Raw genomic sequence first — 23,490 nt, 5'->3', positions numbered from 1 at the left:
GTCCAGAGGTGCAGGGGGCTGTGTAATGTGCAGGGGTCCGGTTGTGGAGAGATGGAGGAGATGGAGGAGACAAAAGAGATGGAGGGGCGCAGATAGCTTTCTTTTGGTGGTATTTGGTCACCACAATATTTTTCTGCTATAAAACATGTCCAATAAAAAAAATCCTTTTATAAACTAGTATTCTGCTACACATATTTGGTAAAAAAAAAATACAAATCTTAAGCATAGTTGTAGCGTCTACAAACTGGGATATATACAGGAAATAAAAAATTATACTAGTAATGGCAGCGATCAGCTACTTAATGCGGGACTGCAATATTGCGGCAGACAGTCTGACACTACACTTTTTGGGAGCCGGTGATCAGTGTTAAAAATATTCACTGGCACTAGCTGGGAGGGGTTAAACATCTGGAGCGATCAAAGGGTTAAATGTGTGCCTAACTAGTCTTTGTGTGTACTATGTGTGCCGCTTTTACTAGGGGAGGTGATGGATTTTATTCCATGCTTTGAAGGCACACACAATCCATCACTTTTACCCTGTCAGAACTGAACTCTGCTTTGTTTAAATATGCAGAGCTCTGTTCTGTATCTTTCCTCCTCAGCGGTGCCGGCAGACCTCTATTGGCACAGCTGTGACATGCGCCCCCTACCCGGAAGTGCCAGGTGATCCAGCGCAGGAGAGCCGCTCTGCCGCTGTATGTCCAGGTAATGCGGTTGGGAAGCGGATAAAGTCCAAATGTATCGTTTGTCGGTGTTAAGGGGGAACTATGTTAGTTTCTTTTGTTCATATACCAATTTTTTTTTTTTTTTATGCCTGTCTGGAAGAATGAAAGGAAAGCCCTGGTTGCATGTTATTGTGAAAAATAAGCAATACAGTATTTAGCCCAGCCACATAATAAATAAAAGCCCAAAGTCTTCTACAGGAAATGCGCTTCACACTCATACGTCCCTCTTCTTTCTAGTTTCAGATTATGATTACTTCTCGGTGAGTGGAGATCAAGAGCAAGAGCAACAGGATTTCGACAAGTCCTCTACCATCCCGAGAAACAGCGACATTAGTCAGTCATACCGCAGGATGTTTCAATCCAAGCGCCCTGCGTCCACTGCAGGATTGCCAGCCAACTTTGCGCCTGTCATGGTCACTCCTGGTGTGGCCACCATCCGGAGAACACCGTCCACCAAGCCGTCAGTGAGACGCGGCAACATTGGAGGAGGTCCCATTCCAATAAAGACACCAGTTATTCCGGTCAAAACCCCAACTGTCCCAGACCTTCCAGGTGGGCTTCCCAGCAGCACCAGTGAGGAGTCACCTGAGCAGAGCCCCGACTCGCCATCCATCACAGAAGGAGGCGTGCTGGGCGGTGACATACCCGCATCTTTATGGAGCGGACAAGCTTCTGTAAACCCCCCTCTCACGGGAACCCCTGGCGTTATTGCTGAAGAGCAAAGGCCAGGTCGGTCAGAAATTGAAGACGAAGAAGATGAACAGGATGGTCCTGTCATTCCTGAACCCACAGGCCAACCATACCCAGAGACCGCAGATACTGCTTTGACAGATGAACCGCAGGGAGAAGATATGCTCAACGCAATTCGCCGTGGGGTCAAACTGAAGAGGACCACCACAAATGATCGCTCGGCTCCTCGAATCTCCTAGAGAAATAAAAAAAAAAAAAAACAGGGAGTGTCTTCCGAGCCGGGTACAAGGAACTGCACCCTGACACTTGTCTTTAATCCATTCCAATCTACGATGGGAGGATTTTGTAGGAGCATACACAGGGTTGACAAACTCTTCAAGAAACAAATACTACAATAGTTCCAAAAACAGCAGCGTAGAAAAGACAACCTTAGAATCTGTTGGTGTTCCAATTGTAAATAGTGATTTTACTTCTGCACATAGTTAATCCCTTTTATGTTCTTTTCCTGCTTTTCATTTCACCAATTCATTTTTATTTCCATAAAGTGCCAAAACCCATATTTTAGTTTGAAAGAAACCCTTGTAAATTTTAAAAGCTTTGGACAGGACAAAACAAACAAACAAAAAATAAAGCAAGAATAAGAAAGTGTTCCTACGGAGAATGAAGGACTGGGGGTTGTCTTGCGCCCCCTCTTGCATTCTGTTTTGGACTTGTACAGATGGACAACGGATGACCCGTCTGCTTGGCAAGGAGCGGGTGCAGTTCAATGGAACAGCCATGGGGCTACTTAATATGAGGTGTAGACCACCTTTGCATCAGAGCAACCTAACTTTTCCTATACAAACACTGCGGCTAAGGACTTTTTTTATTATGATTTTAAATTCTTTTGTTTTTTTTTGTTTTTTTAATGCTGATGATATAAATTATTAACAATTATGAGCAATATATAAATTGAAAAAAAAAAGTTTTAGCATGCAACGGGGGATTTAGTGATGAAGACTACCATTGTGACCCATGCTGTCACTCACACTGTAATCTAGACATTACTGCTTGCATCTACCATGCTGATACAGTCCAAATAATCTATACAGTAGTACAGTTTCCCGATTTTTTATTTTATTTTTTTCAAATGCTATTAAATCTCATACTTTCAGTTGTAGTTTGTTAATCCCAGCATGCCACTTTAATTACCTAATGTATTGCAGTGTAGCCAGGGTTAAAGTGTAACATGGTCTACCAACCGTAAAGACGGCCATTTTGTGTTTTGATCAGTTTTGGAGACTATTTGGTCACTGAACAAATACAACCTTGAATCGGTTTTGGCAGTCTTGCCTCTGTGTAGTCTATAGACGAGGCTTTCTCAACCAGAGATCCATGAAAGTTTAGGGTTCCTCTAGAGCAGTGGTTCTCAACCTTTCTAGTGCCGTAACCCCTTGATAAAATTTCCCAAGTTGTGGGGACCCCCAATTGTAAAATTATTTTCATAGCGTGGATTGTCAGCACCCAAGGCAAGACAAGTAATTTTGTGCCCCTAACCTATGGACATTTAGCGCTCCCTGAGTCCCTTCCACTCGTACAGTATTAAAACCCCTTATTGTACATTTTTGGATGTACCACTCTCTTGTTCTTCTTTCTTTGCCCTTTATTTCTCTCTATGCTCATGTCTTGTTTTTTTTTGTTCCCCCATCCCCAGCTGTCTTTCTTGTTCTCTCTTATTTGTTCTCTACCTTTTTTCCCTTTCCCTTCCATGTATTCTGTATTTGTATTCCTTCTCTTACTCCTTGGTGGGGGGATGGGATGAGTGCCAATGCTGGGGGGAATGCTGATCAGCCAACTTGGGTGCTCTTGATCAAGGTCATCTTCTGATCTGAGAACTGTAGTGGGGACTTTTAATGGCAACTCTAATCACAGGTAGAGTTACTCCTGTGTCTCATAGCAGTGACACGTATGCCGAAATCAGGAGATAGGGTCTCCTCCAGCCCCTCCCAGTTAACATTCTTCACCAGTCAGCTGACCTCTAGTCTCTGCCCCCCCAGCCTGAACTGAATGGGCGGCTGCGAAGAGGCTGAGTGGGTAGCCGCGAGCTCCAGGGACAGCCCTGCTGGGCGGATGCAAGAAGGCTTGGAGAGCAGCACGGGCTTCAGGAGCAGCCCAGGATTTGGTGACCCCTGGCAAACTGTCATTCGACCCCCAGGTTGAGAACCACTGCTCTAGAAGTTTCTAGGGGTTCCCTGAGCAATTTCTCCCTCTCACATAAGTTCTCATTGATAATTTTAGCTATTTTTAAGGGGGTAACTATTTCCAATGGCCACAAGTGTAAGGAGCAGTCTTCTCACGGACCATCACACTAATGTATCGTGAGTTATAGATCTAGAAAATTTTACCAGGGGTTCCTTGAGACGGGAAAGTTATTTCAAGGGTTCCTCTGTGTTGAAAAGGTTGAGAAAGGCTGCTATAGACTTCCCCAAAGAGGAACTGAACCCTGGAAGCTGTGCCCAAAAAAGGCAAGCAGAGGACAAATGACCAGTATTTCCCATGGTCTCCCTGCATCTGAACTTTCCCTAATAACAGAGTTAGTATGGCTTGTTCTGTGTTGTGTTTTTTGTGGACGTGGCTATCCTGGTAAAGACAGGGCTTTTCTTCCTCATTGATATCACAAAACCTCACCCCAGATCTCCTGATACTAGCAGTCAGAGGCAGCATTGCCTTAGATCTCACACTGCAGATATGCAGCTACAGGAGTGCCTAGGCACACTCGCATACCAGGAAGTGCACTGCTATTTTTCAGGAGGAATTCAAGACCACAGGGACATTTATCAGGATACTGCTTAGGTACAATGAACCTTTCTAGATGTCCACTATAACAAAGCACATCTTGGCTTTTTCAGTTCAGGTCCAATTTATTGGCTGAAATTCCATCTTCTCAATATTTTTTACCCAACAAAAAATGGCTACACCACTGCTCACATAGTGCACTTTAAGTCTCTGCCTTCATTAAAAGGGATTGGTTTTTATTTCGATGTTAAATCTTAAAAACACACTCTTGTGTTTCTGCTTCTCTTCTGTGTGCTCACATTATTTCACTAATTAAATAAAGGGATAGTTATAACAAAGGTAATTATAATTCATTAAAAGGCTAAGGCAATTTATATAATTATATTTATGGTAGCAGGGAGTATATTAAAAAAAAAAAGTACATATGCACCACAGGACCTAGCTGGCTGGGTCTCATTTGAACCCCCCTAAACACGTTTTGTGTAGACGTTCGCTGCACTGTTAAAATTAACATAGAGGTAAGTCCTTTTTAAACCATGTTAGAAACATGTAGCACAGAATTTTTTTTGCCTATGCGGATTGAAGGAACGTCGGTACTGGCTTTTAAAAAATAGAGTGAAGAAAACGGATCAAGCAGGCCAAGATGAAACCTGATTGGGTGGTGGGACTGCACAACTTCATCCCAGTCTAGTTTTTAAAGGACAAAAAAAAAATCGATTTTGAAGTCTATTCTCACGAATGACTTTTTTTGTTTTTGTATTCTATGTATTTTAGGATTGTTCATAGATGGAAAAGAAGACTGTATAGATTTTTGTTTTTCTTTCTTTTAAATTAGACGTGAATAATTAACACTGTCTTTTGCTGTGATCCCCACTTTTAGAGGTCATAGGAAATCTGCAGAAATGGCTATTTTGGAAATTTGAACTCTTATTTCCCAGGTCAGATTTATTATCACATAAGTATTGGTATTATAGAAATTGCATGCTCAAATGTCTGAAGGAAGCAACATATTGATTTCTCTGTGGAGACTGAAAAGGAGAATCTCATTTACTAAACACTGAGGCCTACATTTATGTAGGTTAAACCGAGGACTTTTGTATTCTTAATTTGGTTAGGCATAACAATTAAAAAAGCCGTATAGCAAAAATAGAATAAAATTGATACTGTTAGGGGAAATAAGTATTATAAATCGGGATGTACTTAAAGCTATCTACAGAGGTAGTACCCAGCATCGAAGGTGTGAGGTGACTCGAGATGGCATTCTTGTACTTGAATATTTGCGGAAGAAGTGCCAAGCATAAATGGTATATTTTTACAAGAATATTTCTGATTTTATTTAAAAAAAGAAGCAGAAGAAAATATTTCAATCATTTTTTTTTATAATAAAGGAATTTTTTGCCTATTGTGCACTTGGCATGTACAGTAAGCAGGGCTGGTTCATGGAACCAGGGGCAGATATGGATTATTGGGTCTATAAAGGCCTAAGAAATAGAGCCAGACATTCTCAACCAAGAGTTCAATGGAACCTTAGGGCTCCTCCAGAGGTTACTAGGTGTTCCTTAAACTGTGGCTGATTTTGGGATTAAGCTCCTATCATATGGTGATGAGTACAAGCTGGGGTATTCAGTGCGGTCCGAGATCCAAATCTTTATCTGCTACATGATAAATTTTCAGTGGATATTGCTAATGTGTTTTGGCCATGGTGGCCTTAATCATATCATTAAGGCTTCTATGGCCGAAAGGCGTTCGCTGTATACATTGTAATTTTATGATGTAGCAAATAAAGATTTGGATTTCGGAATGCACAGCGTAGCCGGCTTGTACTCATCATGGACTTGTTTTGGGAGTTTGTATCCCAGCCCAGTGTACCAGTTTTCGGCAACACAAGGTTAACGGAGCTGTAGACCTTGAGTCTTGCCTGCCAACTACAGAGCAATGCCCCTTGGCAGAGCCAGCAGCATGACACCAATGGCATTTTTTTTAACTGTATGAGTGGCATTCTGACCATCACTGTAAGGGACATTATTCTTACTGACCACCACTGTAAAGGGAATTCTTCCCACTGACTCTAATAAATACAGCTGATCCTCAAGACGTATTATTTTAAGGGTTCCTCTGTGGACACAGATAGAACAATGCTGGGTTGTGTTATAAATTAAGGAAATTGCATTACTTTAACCTCAAGCCAGCTCTGCCATGAGAAAATTTTGAGGGTAACATTACAAACATAATTTTATCTCAGACAATAATTTGTTTCTCTAAAAAAAAATAAAGTGCAAATGTTAGGGAAAGACAATGGGTATGTATCCTTGTCCACCAAAGATGCACCAAATGGCTACAGCCATTTTGTGGGCTAGACCAATGAATACCGTCATTAGATGTTTATACCAACATTGAGAATAACGGAAGATCTTGTGAACATAAATATGTACAATTTTAACCAGTTTACCCATTAAGATCATTGGCTCTTAAAATAATGCACAACGCCTTTAAATTAGAGTTTGTAGACCACTGGCAGAAACCACAAATAGTTTTGTGAAAGACACAACGAGCAGCCATTTGTTGGCCATGCCAGTGGAAGCTGCCATTTTGGAACCTGTGGGTGTCGCAGATGAATGGAGAATTTCATGAAACTACTCGGTGGGCTGGAGAGGGGTTACCTAGTTAGGATGATACAAGTAATCTGTCCTTTAAATTCAACCAAAATACAAACAAATGAATAAATGGAACCCTAAACCCACAATTGATGCAGAGCAAAGTAAAAACCCTTTATATAGCATGGTTCAGTTTATTCTATGAGGCAAAACATGATCCTCTAAGGCAGTGATGGCGAACTTTGGCACCCCAGATGTTTTGAAACTACATTTCCCATGATACTCCACTACACTGCAGAGTGCGTGAGCATCATTGGAAATGTAGTTCCAAAACATCTGGGGGGGGGGGGGGCAAGGTTCGCCATGACAGCTCTAAGGCAATCAGATACTCCATGTCCTTAATCATCAATCTACAGTGTTATTTCTACAAATATAAAGTCCGGGATATTTTGTGCAAAATAACAAGCGACTAATATAGCCAATTATATTGCACAACATAAAATGGCTGTGGGTAACTGTAATATGATATATTGTTTAATCCTAGTTGATTCAAAATGGCTTCCTGCTTTTTGTTTAACGCTGATTGGACAAAACCTGAAATATCTTTTATTATTTTTGCCAGTTCCTGCTTTGTAATATAACTAAATTGCCCTTTTGTTCACTGTGTCATATGTCATTTTATTAGTCACATTATAATAAAGGAAGTGTTGACAATGCTTATATTTCATCCATAGCGCACAGTAACCACGCCAGAATCATTTTGTAAAAAGAAACAAATCTCCCCCTCCACACAGAATGCTCTTTTATAGAGAAGGCATGTTCATACAAATACATATTTTTTTCTAGAGCAATATCATTTGTTTAACCTATTAAAGTATATAAATATATTTAATGTCACCGACTACGCTCATTGGACAACAATGATTTTTGTGGCTTGGCCGAAATGCAAAGTGAGTTGTCCAGCCACCGAATTTGTTTGATGCCAAAATATCCATACCGTAAAGGTGCTAGTCTCAGAGAAACGATGTCTGCAAATTTCTTGTTGGCTGTTGTTAATGCGTAAAGTAGTATGTGAAATTGTCGTGTTAATATATGAAGATGTACACAGCTGTGACTCCTTTCAAGATGTTATGTTACAGTATGACATTATTATTAAAGGGCATGGTTCAAAAGTATGTCATTATTATTTTTGCTTCCTTTTCGGTGTCGATATGGTAAGTTCGGCTACGGTTAGTTTGGGCAGTGACCACACGAGGGGGAAAAAGGGTAATGAAAAACCAACTTTTTTAAATACAAAGAATGGTGTTGCCACTGTCCAAAAGCTAGGCCTTTTGGGAGATTTTTTTTTTTCTTTGGAATGTACCCCTTACCTGTACACAGTGGGGGCAGCCATGTTTTAAAGTTAACCAGGAACTAGTAGCAGCACCAGAGCCATCTTGTTATGCTGAACATATACAAAACCTAATAAGTGACTAGCAATGGAGTCTTCATTTCCCTATCTCCATTGACAACACCAGGAGTATTTTGTTGTGTGAATAGGGTTTCAACTCGTCTGCTAACCAGGAGTATGTAACTAAACTATTTTTTTACTTATCCTTAAAGGGAAGCTTTTTTTTTTCCCAAGCATGTAAACAATAATGGTAAGCATAATCCGTTCTATTGGATGATTCAAACTCACTCTTTCTACAAATATGTAAGTTTTGACTTTGTCAATAGTCATGCGCTAAGGTCTCATGTTCATCTACACAAGCATGTGAAACCGCGCTACAACCTCCCTAGTATCCACGGCTCCACTTACCGAGTGTTCAGGAAAAAGAGTTTCTGATAGCCTCTAATACAGGGATGCCCAACCTTTTGAAGAGCGAGGGCCACTCAAGTGACTTGGTAACCAGTCGCGGGCCACAATGAGTGGAGCAGGCGGATGACAGATCTGTGTCCGCTCTGCATTTTGAGAGCAGACACGGACACAGCCCACTCTACTCTATGGGTCCTTCGATTCGGTCCACCCAGGCGGAAAGGGATGGATCCCTTTCTGTTTTTCTTTTTTTTAGTGGATTGGAGGTAGGCGGTGCACCTGTGGATCAGTTTGAAAGCAGCCCAGTAACCACTGAGGAACAGATATGTCCATATTTGGTATCACTCCACCTGTGACAGGAGCCGGTGTTGTACAGGAAGCATCGGCTTATGCGGCTCTGCTCCACAGTCACTTGCTTTCTCTACCACCAGCTTTATTCACAACACTGATGCTCTGGGATGACGGATCAGTGATCTGGGCTTTGCAACCAGCCATCCCAGTGCAGGCCCTCGGGCTACTGGTTGGGCACCCCTGCTCTAATGTGTAGTCCACAGGGAAAAGCTGGCACTTCAATAGATCAGCACAAATGGACATTCCTTATTGAAAGAGGGGGGGAGGGGGGGGGGAGTACAGCAGAGGAAAACGCCAATGTGTTTTGGCCGTCAGACCTTAATCATGACCGTGATTAAGGCCCGATGGGTAAAATGCATTGGCGTTTTTATCTACTGTACTCGCCCTCTTTCAATAAAGGAATATCCATTTGTGTTGATATATCGGAGTTCTGGCTTTTTCCTGTGGACTACATGTTCATCTATACCAGTGAATGTCACCCCCACAGCTTTATAAATATGCCCCATAGTGTTTGGCCACTGGTTCTCTTACAATTTAGCCTATCCATTCACTGGAAGGAAGTGACAAAACTAAGGTAATTTTATGCATCTAACAGTAAATAGCGTATCCATTTCATAGTGATCTTCAAAAAGTTTTTTAACTTTTTTTTGACCATATTAAATATAAAAAAAAGTGCGAAAACTTTTTGAAGACCCCTTCGTACTAAATAATTAGTTTGAACAGATAAAGTTGTTCACCAGAGACTATTGACAACACAGAAGCCATTTTGTAGAAGCAACCAATGACATTTATTACAAAGCCGAGTAAACCAATGCCAAACTTTGCCATCTAGTAGGATCACTTTGGGAAGGATTTAATTCATTAGAAACCAATGATGATGGCAATGCCATTCATATTAAACAAAAGTAGCCGCATTGGGAAGTGTAGACAATGGTTTTTGGTGCTACGTGATATTGCTAGTTCCTGGCAGACTTGTTGAATGCTTATTTGTTCACCCCCCCACAATATGGCTGCCTGCACAGTGCTACGGCAATCGGTACACTTTATGCAATACATATATCGCACTAAAGTTAACGTTCACTTTAGGATTCTACCCTCTTTTCCCATAAGACTGTTCCTTTGTATTCTATTGCATCCTGTATAGCACTGTCCTAGCAGAAGAGATGTGTACATGACAATAAATATGTCTTCTGCTATGTTAGTGTGTTTTAGTTGATAGTTTGTATTGAGAGTTGATCTCTCACTCTCTCTCTCCCTGTGCGGGTTGTTTTCAAATTGTTTCAATACATTTTTTGCTGTAATTGTGCCTCCCTCTACATTGTAATGACTGCTTAAGCCTACATCAAAAAAGAATAAAGAAAAACTGGATAAAGACATTCACTTGTGTCTCATGGAATGTTCAGCTAGGAATATGTTACGGCTTTATGTACACTGGGCTCGAGATTCACTGCTGACCAGTGAAGACGGTTTGAAGGGACTGGCATGCAGCTTTGTAAAATTTCAGTTGGGTTGTATGGAAATCCTTTTAACAAGACTGGTTAATTGGCCATTATGTTCAGTGCAAAGGCTTCAGTACTTACTGCGCCATTGACCCGGAACATGTAACTTCTAAATCTTTGAGTACAGTGATGATGGGGAGAGTCACCCTTCTATTTGTTCTTGTGACCTCTCTTAGGCCCCTTTCAGACGTCCGTTCCGCCTGTCCGTTCATTACAAGTCCGTTAACGGACTTGTAATGAATCCCTATGGGAACGCGTCCGTTAGCGGATGGAGCATCCGCTAGCGTCCGCCGGGATCCGGTTTTCGGACGGAAGAAAACCCTATTTTTCTTCCGTCCGTCATAACGGAACTGATGCAGATGGACAGACGGTCCGTCTGCATCCGGTTCCCCATAGGGCAGAGCGGATCTCAGACAGGGTGGTCCCTGCACTGTGTGCGGGGACCGCCCTATCCGCCGACACCTCAGCGGGGATCCCCGCTGAGCCGACGGAGCGGACGAAAGAAACTGAAGGGACGTGTGAAAGAGCCCTTATTACTGGCACAGAAAGTGATGGGAAATTGAAATTTTACTGTTTTCACCAGAACAAGAGATATGGGGAAAACTGTGCTGGTGTCAAAGGATAAGCTCACCTTTCAGAGCATGTTATATGTTACACCCGTAATTCAGGTGTAATGTGAAACCTGCTTCAGACGGGCCCTCCCATCTTCTCCCCGCAGCAGCTGTCACATTTTGAAAATGGCGGGGCTCTGCCCACACATCCGCGTTCTTTATTCCTAGCGATCCTTGAATGAGAGAACTACAAGTACTGTCAGTATTGTGGCTAACAGCTTGTAGTTGCATAGTTAATCTGGTTGGGAAAAAAAAAGACACAAGTCCATCCAGTTCAACCAATAAAAAAAAAAAAAAATCATATAATCCCATATACACAATCCTACCCACAGTTGATCCAGAGGAAGGCAAATAAACTCCAGAAAAGGATGACCCAATTTACTCCAGGGGGGGGGGGAATCCTTCCTGATCCCTCCAAGAGGCAATTGGATATTCCCTACATCAACTTTACCTATAAATGTTAGTATCCAGTCAATGAACTGCAAGAGTGTTCCTTTACAACCTAACTGAAAATTTTCCAAGCTGCATGTCCAAATCAAGGCTTGAGTGGGTGGGGGACCCACCAAAAATGGGGGGAGACACAACCTAAACAGAGGAAACAAGACCAACGTGAGGCAATAGAAGAATGCACTGTGCCAAGCCCAGGAAAATAGGTCCCTAAAAGACCATAACAAGTCCATAACCAGCCCATCAACAATAGAAGGCTCAAACTTCACATTCTTTGTGTCCCGGAAAAGGAGGATATTTGATGAGGAAAGAGTTTGTCTAACCAGACTCTCTCCGAGCAACATAACTATGGTAGTGAGAATCCTCACAGTATAATACCCCAAAGGATAGAAAAAAAATGACTCCCAAGACTGTTGGAAAAAACCAAGGGTACAAACCTTGAAGTCCATCTGAAGAAGGGGGGGGGGTGAGATAGCACCTACACAAAGGGTAAGCAAGGATGAATTTACCAAACAGTAGACTGGTTGTAATCCTTCTGATTCTGCAGTTCTTGTGCACCAAACACCCAGGGGTGGTCTTGAGGGTGACAATCGGATAGCTTGCCTAATCGCCAATTTCACGATTCTAAGAATTGTCCAACCTACCCCCCAAATCAGTATAGCATCCTCCACTAAAGAAAGAGGGGTAGGAATAATAAACTTTAAACTATTGTCACAATCATCTGATTGAGGAAAGCAAAGAAAGGTCTAAGGGGGTTTCCTCATAGGGCTGCAGTTCAGCCCCAGAGTAAGGACCTATTTTCTGGTTATCGGGTCCCCCATTGGCCTCTGGACAAACACTCTCACCCATAAATAAGATGCAGCAGGTTCCCGCCATGTTCTGCCTGCTCACTTTCCAGGCAGTATAGGGCCATTCAGCAATGGACGCTTCCTTCCAAGCTGGAAAGTAGAGGCACTAAAGTGCTGAACCCATGTGGACACGATATGTTGAGGGGTCCAAAAGGCAGTGCGGTACTGCACAGGGACTGGGTCACTCAACCCTTATGCAGGAAGCATTCCCACACCTAACTAAAGGTGAAGGTCCTCCAGCACTCAGGTGATGTCCAGTCAAGATAGGTTAGAATGCCAACCCAAAAAAGGAGCCCCTGATAAATTGGAAACTGTCCTAAGGAACCAGACAGAAGTCCAAAAACTGAGGGTACACTCCTAAGAGACATCTTCACAGGGTGGAGGGAGTGAACCACCCCTGCTCCTTCCAGAGACTGGTGTATTTTATTTTTGGATTGGAGACTATCTGGATCTGTTGCACAAAGTCTAGGCCAGGGGCCGGAAAACTGTCTGCTAGGCCGTACACGCGGTCGGACATGTCGGCGGACCAGTTTCAGCGGACATGTTCGGTCGTGTGTACGAGGCCTGAGAGAACAACCAGGATAAGAGAAATGCAAAAAAGTAGTAGTAAAAAATATATACATTGTGGTCACAACCCTTATTCCATTTACTGTGTAAAAAGTGTATTTTGTTTCACAACCAGTAGTAGCTGTAATTCTAGTTCTTGTTCCATTTTATATTTTTAATGTTGATGTATGTTTAAAACTTTTCTATATGGAATACATTTTTTTTTGCATTTCCCTTATCCTGGTTGTTCTCTTACCCATACTATCCCTGGGGCATCCCCTACAAACGGTCTTTCATTTTGGATGTAGTAAGAAGAGTCTCCAGGATTCTCTTTGAGTTCGTTTCTACAATTACATTTTTCTTTAGGACAAATGAGGGTGAATGACCAATGAAAACCCAACTGGGTTATTGTTCTCCATATTTACCTACAAGAAAAGGTGTCCAGTAACAGGACAGTGATGGGTTAGGATAAACACTAACACCGCTTTGTCAGGAGTCTGTTTGCAAGTGTGAAAAAAATGTATTCTAAATATCATCATGTGACATAAAGAATTATATACTTCTATTATTATTACTATCAACATACAGTTGTCAATCCATTAGGAACATTTGTGTATAGGCATGTGCAAAAGGGAAAAATTTGTTTCGTATCGTTTTAATTCGTTATTTAATCAATTTCGTTAAGTTAGATTCGTTACATGTGTTAAATTAGTTTTCGTAATTCGTTCGTTTTCGACCAAATTTTGAAAAATCCGGTTGAATTCGAAAATATTTCGACCGGATTGGAAAACAAATAGTCTCTTTTCGAATAGAATTTTTTTTCGAATTCGATTTGAATTTTTTTTTTTTTCGAATTTCGATCGCGGGTTTTCGATTCGGAATCGAAAACGTTCGTTCGGATTCGGTAAATTCATTAATATTGCAATTCGGGAATTAGTATGCATCCGAATAATGAAAAATTTGTCTGAATTTCGATTCGGAACGAAACGAAATGCACATGCCTACTTGTGTAGTCGTGCAAATATATAATCGCCCAATTGCATTGCAGCATAAAGTCAGAAGCAAATCTAAGTCAGGAGCTTTAGTTATTGTTCACATCACACATCAGAATGGGGGAAATATTCTTAGTAGGGTTGTCCCGATACCGATACTAGTATCGGTACCGGGACCGATACTGAGCATTTGCGCGAGTACTTGTACTCGCGCAAATGCTCCCGATGCTTCAACCGATACTCTTTTTTTTTTTCAGAGAGAGAGAGAGGGGGCGGAGCAGAGAAGTCCTCAATGAGAAAGCCAAGACCCCCCCCCCTCGCCGTCTAGTTGATCAGCGTGGGGAACAATACAGCTTTCATTTGAATAGCTGTGTTCCCCTGCCGCGCCCCGTCATATATAGCCCCTTGTCCGGGCACTTTGATAGACAGATCACCCGTCTATCAAAGTGCCCGGACAAGGGGGAGGGGCTATATATGACTAGGCACGGCGATGGAACACACAGCTATTCAAATGAAAGCTGTAATGTTCCCCGCGTTGATCAAGTAGGCGATGGGGGGGGGGGGGGGGATTTTATATATAAACCTCTTAGTATAAGTAGTGAACACAAAATTATGGTACCATCATCCTGGAGATCAATTTTGAATAGAGCAAGGGTTAATGGGACCCCAAAGGCCCAAAAAGCCAAGAGCAAGTAGGGGGCAGAGGGACTATATCGGTACTATGTGAAAAAAATTTAAATAAATTGTAGTAAAGGTAAAAGATATAAATCAATTTATTTTAACATAATATCAAAAGACAGGAGACGCACATAAATATAAAATACATCAAAAACAACAACAGCAGTATAAAATGGTAGACATATTGTACGACCAACCGTCCCAATCACCGAGATGGAATGGGCCCTAGACAAAGGGTAGCGGTGAAACGAAGGGGGGGGGGTCATACAAGTCAAAATCTCTACTAGTTTTGCATCGATAGATGCTTCGTCAGGACAATTTCTGTACAAAGAGCAACCACTTGCTAGAGAGCCAGGGGTCAGCCGCGGAGAGGGAATTCTCACACTGCGACCAGGGTGGAAGGAGGGCCCGACTGCAGAGGGAGACCTGTATTGGCTGTGTAAAGGAATTCAGGTAAAAAGGCTTGAGGACCTATGTGGAAATTTGCAGCGGATACTTTAGAAACCGCACAAAGGTTGTGTTGAGGTTCAAGTAGGCACTAATAGCACAAGGGTTGCTTAATGTTGGGTGGTTCGGGCTTGGCTTTCTCTTTGGGGACATGGCTGCATTTGGGGACACATTTAAAAAAAAGTATCAGTATCGGCGAGTACATGAAAGAAAAGTATCGGTACTTGGTCCAAAAAAGTGGTATCGGGACAACCCTAATTCTTAGTGATGGCTGGTGCCAGTCGGGCTGGATTAAGTATTTCTAAAGCTGATGAGCGCCTGCGATTTCCATGCTCACCCATCTATAGAGTTTACTCAGAATGGTATGGAAACATATAAAACAGACAGTATCGGCAGTTCTGTGAACAGAAATATGAAGTGTCGATGAGGGAGAAGAATGGGCAGACTAGTTCAATACTGATTAAAGGCACTTTGGTAAGTTTACAACAGTGAAGATCAACGCAAAATGTGCACCTCGAATCTTCAGCCAAATGGGGTTCCACTACTGTGATCCAAAACAACAAAAAAGTGGGGCTGCAGTTGGTGCAGACTCACCAAAAGTGGATGGTTGAAGACTGGAAAATGGTAATATGCTGGTAATATGAATCGCCATTTCTGCTGAGGCACAGATGGTCAGTCTGGCCGATCACTGGATGGAAATCCAGTGCAACACCTATGGGATGTTGTAGAGCAGGAGATTTACAAGCAGGAGTGTAAGGCCCCTATCACTTTGATCGGGTCCACCTGTCAGCTTTTCATGCAGACCCAATGAGACCATCCACTGCTATCTAGACCAGTGGTCAGTAACCCGGTCCTCAGGACCCACTAACAGGCCAGGTTTTATGTATTACCTTGGGGAGATGCAGACTAGAATACTGCAATCACTGAGCAGCAAATTACATCATATGTGGTGTATTTCAGTTATCTTGCAAACCTGGCATGTTAGTGGGCCCTGAGGACAGGAGTTGATGACCACTGGTCTATAGAGTGGAGGATGTCCACTGACACCCGCCAGCATCCAATCTGGTCCACTTTGACAGACAAATGACAGTCAGATGCCAATGGACGGGCAGTCTGTTTCCATTATACCACCTCCTACAGAAGAGCCAGCTGTGTCCACCTTACATATCGGACAGATTCCTCACTGAGCACGCAAATCCGCTAGGCGGACTCCACCCCGTCTGCAAGGGACTTAAAACTGACAAAGCTGCTATAATGTAAAATTGCTTGGCGTAATCATGTCAACATAGGACAGAATCTAACAGAAATGTTTATGGAATCCATGTCCCAAAAAAATGAAGGCCTTTTTCATCAAAGAACATGTAATCCCAACATTTCATATTCCGGATATGTGGCTGCCGTACCACGTACTTGTATGAGAAAGTCTTCTGTTCTCTTTGTGTGAAATCCCTGGTGTTTCTGCCAGTCCTTCTGCTTTCCTATTAAAAACTGACCACATTTGGCATGACAGCACAGCGTGGTCAGTTCTTTAGGTAAATCAGGAACTCAGTGTACTCTCCACCAATGATCAGACATGTCCTGACACCCCCGCGGAGTCATTCACTGGGAAGATCATTGTCCATGCCAAAAAAAGAAAGCTGGGAATCCCACTTGTAGGAAAGAGTAGCACTCACCCTACAAATAAGGGGGGGGGGTGGTTGTCTAGGGATAACTACTGATAAACAAAGAAAATAAAAACCAAATAAGACACTACACACCAAAATGAGTTTACAACAAACTTATTGAGCAATAGGCTCAGATAATACAAACAATCACCCAAACTATCCCCATAAAGACACCTTTCACACTGGGGCATTTTGGCATTAAAAAAAGCGCATGAAAGAAGCCTCATCTGCAATCTCAATGTGAAAGCCTGAGTGCTTTTCAGAGCCCTTTCACACTGCCAGAGCCCAGAAAAACACTGGTAAAGCTCAACTAAGACCCCTTTCACACTGGGGCGTTTTTCGGGACCTTTGGCGTAAAAAAAAAAAACAACAAAAAAACAGCTCACTGTGAAGGGGGCTTTAGGAGCGGTGTATACACCGCTCCTAAAGCACTGCAAAGAAGCTGCTTTCAGGACTTTGATGCCCTGCCAGCGCAGCGCCTCAGTGAAAGCACATTGGGATTGCAGATGCAGCTTCTTCCAGGCGCTTTTTTTTTTACGCTAAAACGCCTAAAAAAAACACCCCAGTGTGAAAGGGGTCCAAGTCTTTACAACCACCTGAATCCCCCAGAGGACCCCCTCCCAGACTAGAACCTTGGACCACCCTTACAAAAAGGAATGGATACCGTCCAAGTGCGGAGCTGAGCCCACCCTCCCCTAAACAAACCCCCCCCCCCACACACACACACACCAGAGGACCCTAAAGCACCCGTTAACACCAAGTGCGGTGCTCCACCTTAAAGCCATAGTGGGGCGAATGAGGCACCTGCACTAGGTGGGACAGAGATGCATACCTGCCCAGGGGTGGGCATGGATTTTTGAAATCTGAGCTCCTATTGCAGCTGCATGGGTTTGACTGACTGGTTTAGTGGGTATGTGTTACATGTTGATAGACTCATTTGGGCAGGTATGCATCTTTGTCCCACCTAGTATATGTAGACTTCCATGGGCCGGATTCAGAAAGAGATACGACGGCGTATCTCCCGATACGCCGTCGTATCTCTGAGTTCGGACGGTCGTATCTATGCGACTGATTTAGAGAATCAGTTACGCATAGATCTCCCTAAGATCCGCCAGGTGTAAGTGTTTTACACCGTCGGATCTTAGGCTGCAATTCCAGGCTGGCCGCTAGGTGGCGCTTCCGTATTTTTACGCGAGGAATATGCAAATGAGGATTTACGCCGATTCAGAAACGAACGACCGCCCGGCCCTTCTTTTCTACGTCGTTTGCGTTCGGCTTTTTTCCAGCGTATAGTTACCCCTGCTATATGAGGGGTAAATAATGTTAAGTATGGCCGTCGTTCCCGCGCCGAGTTTTGAAATGTTACGTCGTTTGCGTAAGTCGTTCGCGAATACGGCAGGACGTAATTTACGTTCACGTCTAAACCAATGACGTCCTTGCGACGTCATTTAGAGCAATGCACACTGGGATATGTACACAGACGACGCATGCGCCGTTCGTAAAAAATTCAAGTTAGACTTACCGGTAACTTGTTTTCCAGAAGTCTTTCAGGACAGCACCTTGAGAGATAGTGACTCCACCCTCACCCACAGGAAACACCTTCTACTTCCTCCAGATCTTTAAAGGGAGGCGCCTCCCTAACACACCTCAGTTGTATCAGAGAACCTCCGGCCCCAGCTGGAACATATAAACACATACGTTAGTCACAGCATGGCACATTAAACCAATAGGGCGGGTCGTTGCTGTCCTGAAAGACTTCTGGAAAACAAGTTACCGGTAAGTCTAACTTGAATTTTCCCAAGTCGTCTTTCAGGACAGCACCTTGAGAGGATAACAGAGACTTAACTTTAGGGTGGGGCAACAGCCTGTAGGACTCTTCTGCCGAATGCAGGTCATTGGCGGATGTGAGGTCCAAACTGTATTGCCGCACCTAGGTGCGGAAGCTTAACCATCTCGCTGCTTCGTCCATTTGCTTAGGGGTGGCATCAGCTCTCTCTGCCCATGTGGCTGCAGGTGCTCTTGTTGACTGAGCACCGATTCCTGCTGGTGGCACCACGTCTGCGTGAGAGAAGGCTTCTCGAATGGATAAATTCCACCACCTAGCCAAGGTACCTTTTAAAGCTTGGCAACCCAAAAAAGAACAAATAGAACACGTCTGAGGCGCTTTGTTATTTTGAGATAGCAAAAAAAAAAAAAAAAGAGGCTTTGTTATAAGGAAAATCTTTCTCCCCTGAGGGATTTGCGCAGAAATTAGGCAGCACAATATCCTGCAATGATTAACTGCTGCCCTAGGAAAATTTTGAATCGGTTTTTAGGACAATTCAATCCAAGAATAAAGACGGATAAGGTTCCCTTATAGACAGAGTATGGAATACCCTGATCCTGCCCGCTGAAGTTATAGCGACCAGGAATAAGCTGTAAGGTAAGATCTCTAAGAGATGCGTCTTATAAAAGTTCCATATGGCTTTCCTGCCATGGATCCTAATACTCGCAAAAGATTTTGATACGAGAACCCCTGATTTGAGCCGTTCTAGGCCTCGAAAGGGCTTAAAAGAGACCGAGCTACCAGTGGTCCTCTAGGAACACTATCAAAGCAGATATTTGTACTTTTAAATGTACTGACCGCCAGACCTTTATCTGCTCCCTCCTGAAAGAATTCTAAAATGGACCCAAGCTCGATAGGCTCTTGGTTAGACGAGATACACCAGGCTGTATACATCTTTCACGCCTTTGTGCCTAAAATCCTCGTCACTTTCTACCTGCTTTCCAGTAGAGTAGAAAATAAACGGTCTGAGAACCCTTCTTCTCTAGGAGTTGCCTTTCAGATGCCAGGCTGCAAGTGAGAGACTGGACCCATCTGGATGGCATACAGGGCCCTGCACTGACAGCTCCTGTCTGAGAGGTAGATGCCAACATGGCCTGGTCGCCATTCCTAGGATCGTCGAGGACCAAACTCTCTTGGGCCAGTACGGGGCGATCAAGATGACCGGTACCTTTTCTCTCTGAATCCTCCTTAGCACTAGGGGGGATTAACTGGAACGGGGGGGGGGGGGACGCGAGGCACAGGTGAAACCACCAAGGATGCGTCAGAGCATCAATTCCTACGGACCCGTCCAGTCTGTTTTTGGAAAAGAATTGCAAAAACCTGAGAGTCTCCCTTTGAGGCAACAGGTCCACCTCTGGATGACCCCACTTGTTGGAAATTTCCACAACAGATCTCCGGGTTCAGAGACCACTCTGCTTCCCAAACCTGATGTCAGGTAATGCGCTACCCTGTACAGGGACTTTAAGTTTGAGTATCGCTTATGGGGACCGCAAAATCTTTCCCGCTCAGAGAAGAGCTTTTGCCACAAGAATCTGCAGAGGTCTGCTTCTTGCGCCCACTTGTCTATTTAGGTATACCACTGCTGTGGTATAGTCAGTTGACACCTGAACATGGTGATTTAGTAGACCCGGAACAACTCTGTTAAAGCCAATGCAATCGCCTTTAGCTCTCTCCAGTCCGAGGATCGCTTCACTGGAAAGGACCACTCCAGACCCTTTGAAGGCTCTCCTGATCTTTTCCACCCATAGAGAGATCTCCTCCCTTGCGATGGGATTTTATCTGAGAGTCCAGGGAACTGAGACCGCGACCCCATGATCTCAGGGGAAAGGTCTGTAGGCACCCGACATGTAGTCTTGCTCATAGAATGAATGGCATTGTTGATGTCAGAACTCCTAATGCCAACATCACCTGCCTTATAGCCATCGGCTGGTTAGGCTGTCTCGTCCCCAACGGGGGGAGAGGGCTACGTGCCATGGTCGGGCGCGGTCTGTCTTCCTGGGGTGGCCGCGGGGGGCTCGGGAGGGCGGGTGGGCCCAGGGCAACGCTGTGTCCTGAAAACCTGGCCCTTTTTCTCCTGTGGGAGAAACATTTTCCGGTTTATCGAATCTACCTGGAACCCAAGTAAACGGACTTCCTGAGATGGAACTAGGGATGATACCTGAAGGTTAATAATCCAGCCCAGTGATTCCGAGTAACTTCTCGCCCTGAATAGATTGTTCGCTAACATATCTTTCCATGGGGTGAAGAAAAGAATAGGTCATCTAGGTAAGCCAAACTGCAATACCCTGTAGACGAAGCGGGGCTAGGGCTTCCGCCACCACCTTGGTGAAAAAATTAAAATAAAATATGAGGCGATGATGACAGTCCGAATAAGAGAACACCCTGAATTTAAGGTGACGATCCACTCCCACTACACTTTACTGCCAACCCTCTGGACTGAGGGGAGGTAGGGATGCACAGGTACGCGTCCCCTCAAGATGCCATAAAAACAGTCTGGCATCAATAGATTCTTGACCAAAAGAAGTTGAATCCATCTTGAACCTTCTGTATCTGACCGATTTGTTTACAGGCTTCAAGTTTAAGCTCATTCTGAACTTTCCTGTAGGCTTCTCTACCAGGAATAAGTGAGAATAGCATCCCAGTCTGTTGAATCAGCTCTCTAAATGAGACTGCATGGCCAGGGTTTTTATGTAATCAACAAAACCTCTCTTGGGAGGGGTTTCTAAACAAGTTGGAATCCCCTCTTTATTTCTGGCGCAGATTCCGAGAGCCTAAGCCTAGAGGGGAGAGTTGGCGTCCCATCCCCTAGGACATTTCAACTCTTTGGTCCAGTGCACATTCCTGACAGACGTGCATAACGACTGCCCTATCTTCAGTTCAAGGACCTCACAGGTAGTTAAAAGGCAGTGCCCAAACAGGGACCTGAACCCTGGACCCTCAGATTAAAATCTGATGCTCTACCGAATGAGCTATCCAGGCTCTCGAGAACTCTATGGCATAACCCTGGGCAAGAGTGATCAGAATGTACTGACTGGATGTTACCGCTGATCACTGCGGAAGGAACCTTAGAAGGCCTCCGCCTACCCGCACGGCTGATTCCTTGGGATTTCTCGGCTTGCGTAGGAAGATAGGAGAGAATTCCCCCTTTCCCTTTGGCTTGCTGTTTTTGGGAAGATTTTTCCTTTCAGCTGACCTGTCTAGGATGCTTCCTAGTTCCGGCCCAAAAAGAGAATTCTGCAAGCTTTAAATTTTCTGAAGCTGCATCACCTGGCCTCAGGTCTTTAATCACCACGCCCTTCTCGCCGAATTAAATCAAGGCTGTGGTCTCTCAACCTCAAATTGTTTCAGCTGAAGCATCAGCTAAATAAACTACTGCAGAGGATAGGGCAGAAAAGGAGTCCTTGTTTAGGTGAATCTACCACCATTAACTGGATAGTTCAACCCTCTAAGTTTCTGGCTACACATGTCGTGGCCATAGCGGGTTTCAATTTCCTGATCGACTGCCATGGGCTCTTTTTGGAAAAAATATAATCCATGCGTTTGTCCATAGGGTCTTTTAGAACCCCCAAGTCCTCAAAAAGGTAGATCAGAGGACCCGGACACCTGAGCCACCCTGTTAAGGGATCTCCTCAAAAGAAAATCGCCCTTTATGGGTTTTTGAGAAAAAGGCTCTTTTTCTGGATTCTGCCAGCTCTGTCTGCCCATTGGCGTCAGAAATAACTGAGTAGATCGGACATGTCCTGCGCTTTGCTCACTCAGATCTGCATACCTGCGGACATATAAACTTAGAACCTTACTGAAAAAAAATTTCTAAGCAACCATACACCTCCCCCAGGGATAAACCCCGACCCCTCTGAATCCTCACTGGAAGGAACATGGGAGTGACCTTTCCTGGGAGGTGAAGGCCCGAGTTGTGGAAGGGAAACTAAGAGTCACGAAAAGTTTGAATCGTGGCAAAGAGTTCTTTCTTTACGGAGGGAACCAGCTGTCCTGCATAGGGGTTGATTCCTCCTGAACAAAAGAAGCAATGCATGTGCTGCATAGAGCCTTCTTATAGTTCTCGCCCATCTACCTGGGGAGAAGAAAGAAAGCAGGGGAATCCTTAATGAGACCCAGTCCCAATAAATGGATCCCCCCCACATGGGTGCACTAGGAAAGAAATGTGCCCAATCCAGTGCCCCGACAGGCCCCTTGCCACTAGGGGGATTAGAAAAAAGGAGACCGGAAAGCAAAAAAAGATACAGGTAAGGAAAAAAAAAACACAGGCAGACTTAAACTGCTGCCTCCTACCTGGCCCTGCTGGTGCCTGTGCCTGTCCCACCGCTGTAACTTCTGCGACCTCCATTGCAGATGAACAGCGCTTCACCGTGGCTCACACACCGTTTCCGGACTCCAATAGTGCCGTTGCACCGGACCAGAAACGGAAAAAGGCCCCAGCCTCTGTCCTCCCTCTTCCCCCTGCGGTCACGCCAAAAAAGACGTTCGCGCTAACCCAGCAACCTGCTGTTCCATCCTGGCCACGCCAAAATGGCGGCGACGCGCGCGCGACCGCCGTTCCTTCCAGGTCACCGAGTGTTTCTGGCTCTCGCCGAGCACAAAGGGGGAAGAGGAGCCCAAAAACTACCGCTTCCGTTCGGGTAGTACGGGAGGACAGACGGTCTCAACTGGAGAAAGGTAGGAGGGAAGCCGTCTCCCAGGAACACCTGAGATATTTACTCCCCTCACAGAAGATGTTCCCTCCAGGCCGGAGGAAACACAACAACTGAGGTGTGTTAGGGAGGCGCCTCCCTTTAAAGATCTGGAGGAAGTAGAAGGTGTTTCCTGTGGGTGAGGGTGGAGTCACTATCTCTCAAGGTGCTGTCCTGAAAGACGACTTGGGAAAACGTCAGGTCAACACACATTAACATAAAACACGTCTCCCCCTTCCACATTACAATTACGCGGCCTTACGCCGCAACAGATACGTTACGCCGCCGTAACTAAGGGCACAAGTTCTTTCTGAA

At 44.2% G+C, this 23,490-nt stretch overlaps 1 protein-coding gene across 8 annotated transcripts in view; it reads left to right on the top strand.

Annotated features, from left to right (window-relative positions):
* The window catches only part of MTSS1 (MTSS I-BAR domain containing 1), a 246,656-nt gene extending 244,082 nt beyond the window's left edge, over window positions 1-2,574 (top strand). For 7 of the 8 annotated variants that reach the window (XM_040354946.1, XM_040354942.1, XM_040354947.1 and 4 more), the window contains one exon: window positions 963-2,574. In XM_040354946.1, the coding sequence (XP_040210880.1) occupies window positions 963-1,654 (692 nt within the window). In that variant the 3' untranslated portion in view covers window positions 1,655-2,574. The remainder of the gene's footprint in view (window positions 1-962) is intronic. The other variant, XM_040354949.1, reaches the window with a different exon arrangement.
* Window positions 2,575-23,490: the final 20,916 nt, after the last annotated feature.

This window comes from Rana temporaria, chromosome 5 (genome assembly GCF_905171775.1).
Source record: "Rana temporaria chromosome 5, aRanTem1.1, whole genome shotgun sequence".
In the NCBI taxonomy this organism is placed as follows: Eukaryota; Metazoa; Chordata; class Amphibia; order Anura; family Ranidae; genus Rana; species Rana temporaria.
This window is presented reverse-complemented; position numbering and strand designations above follow the sequence as displayed.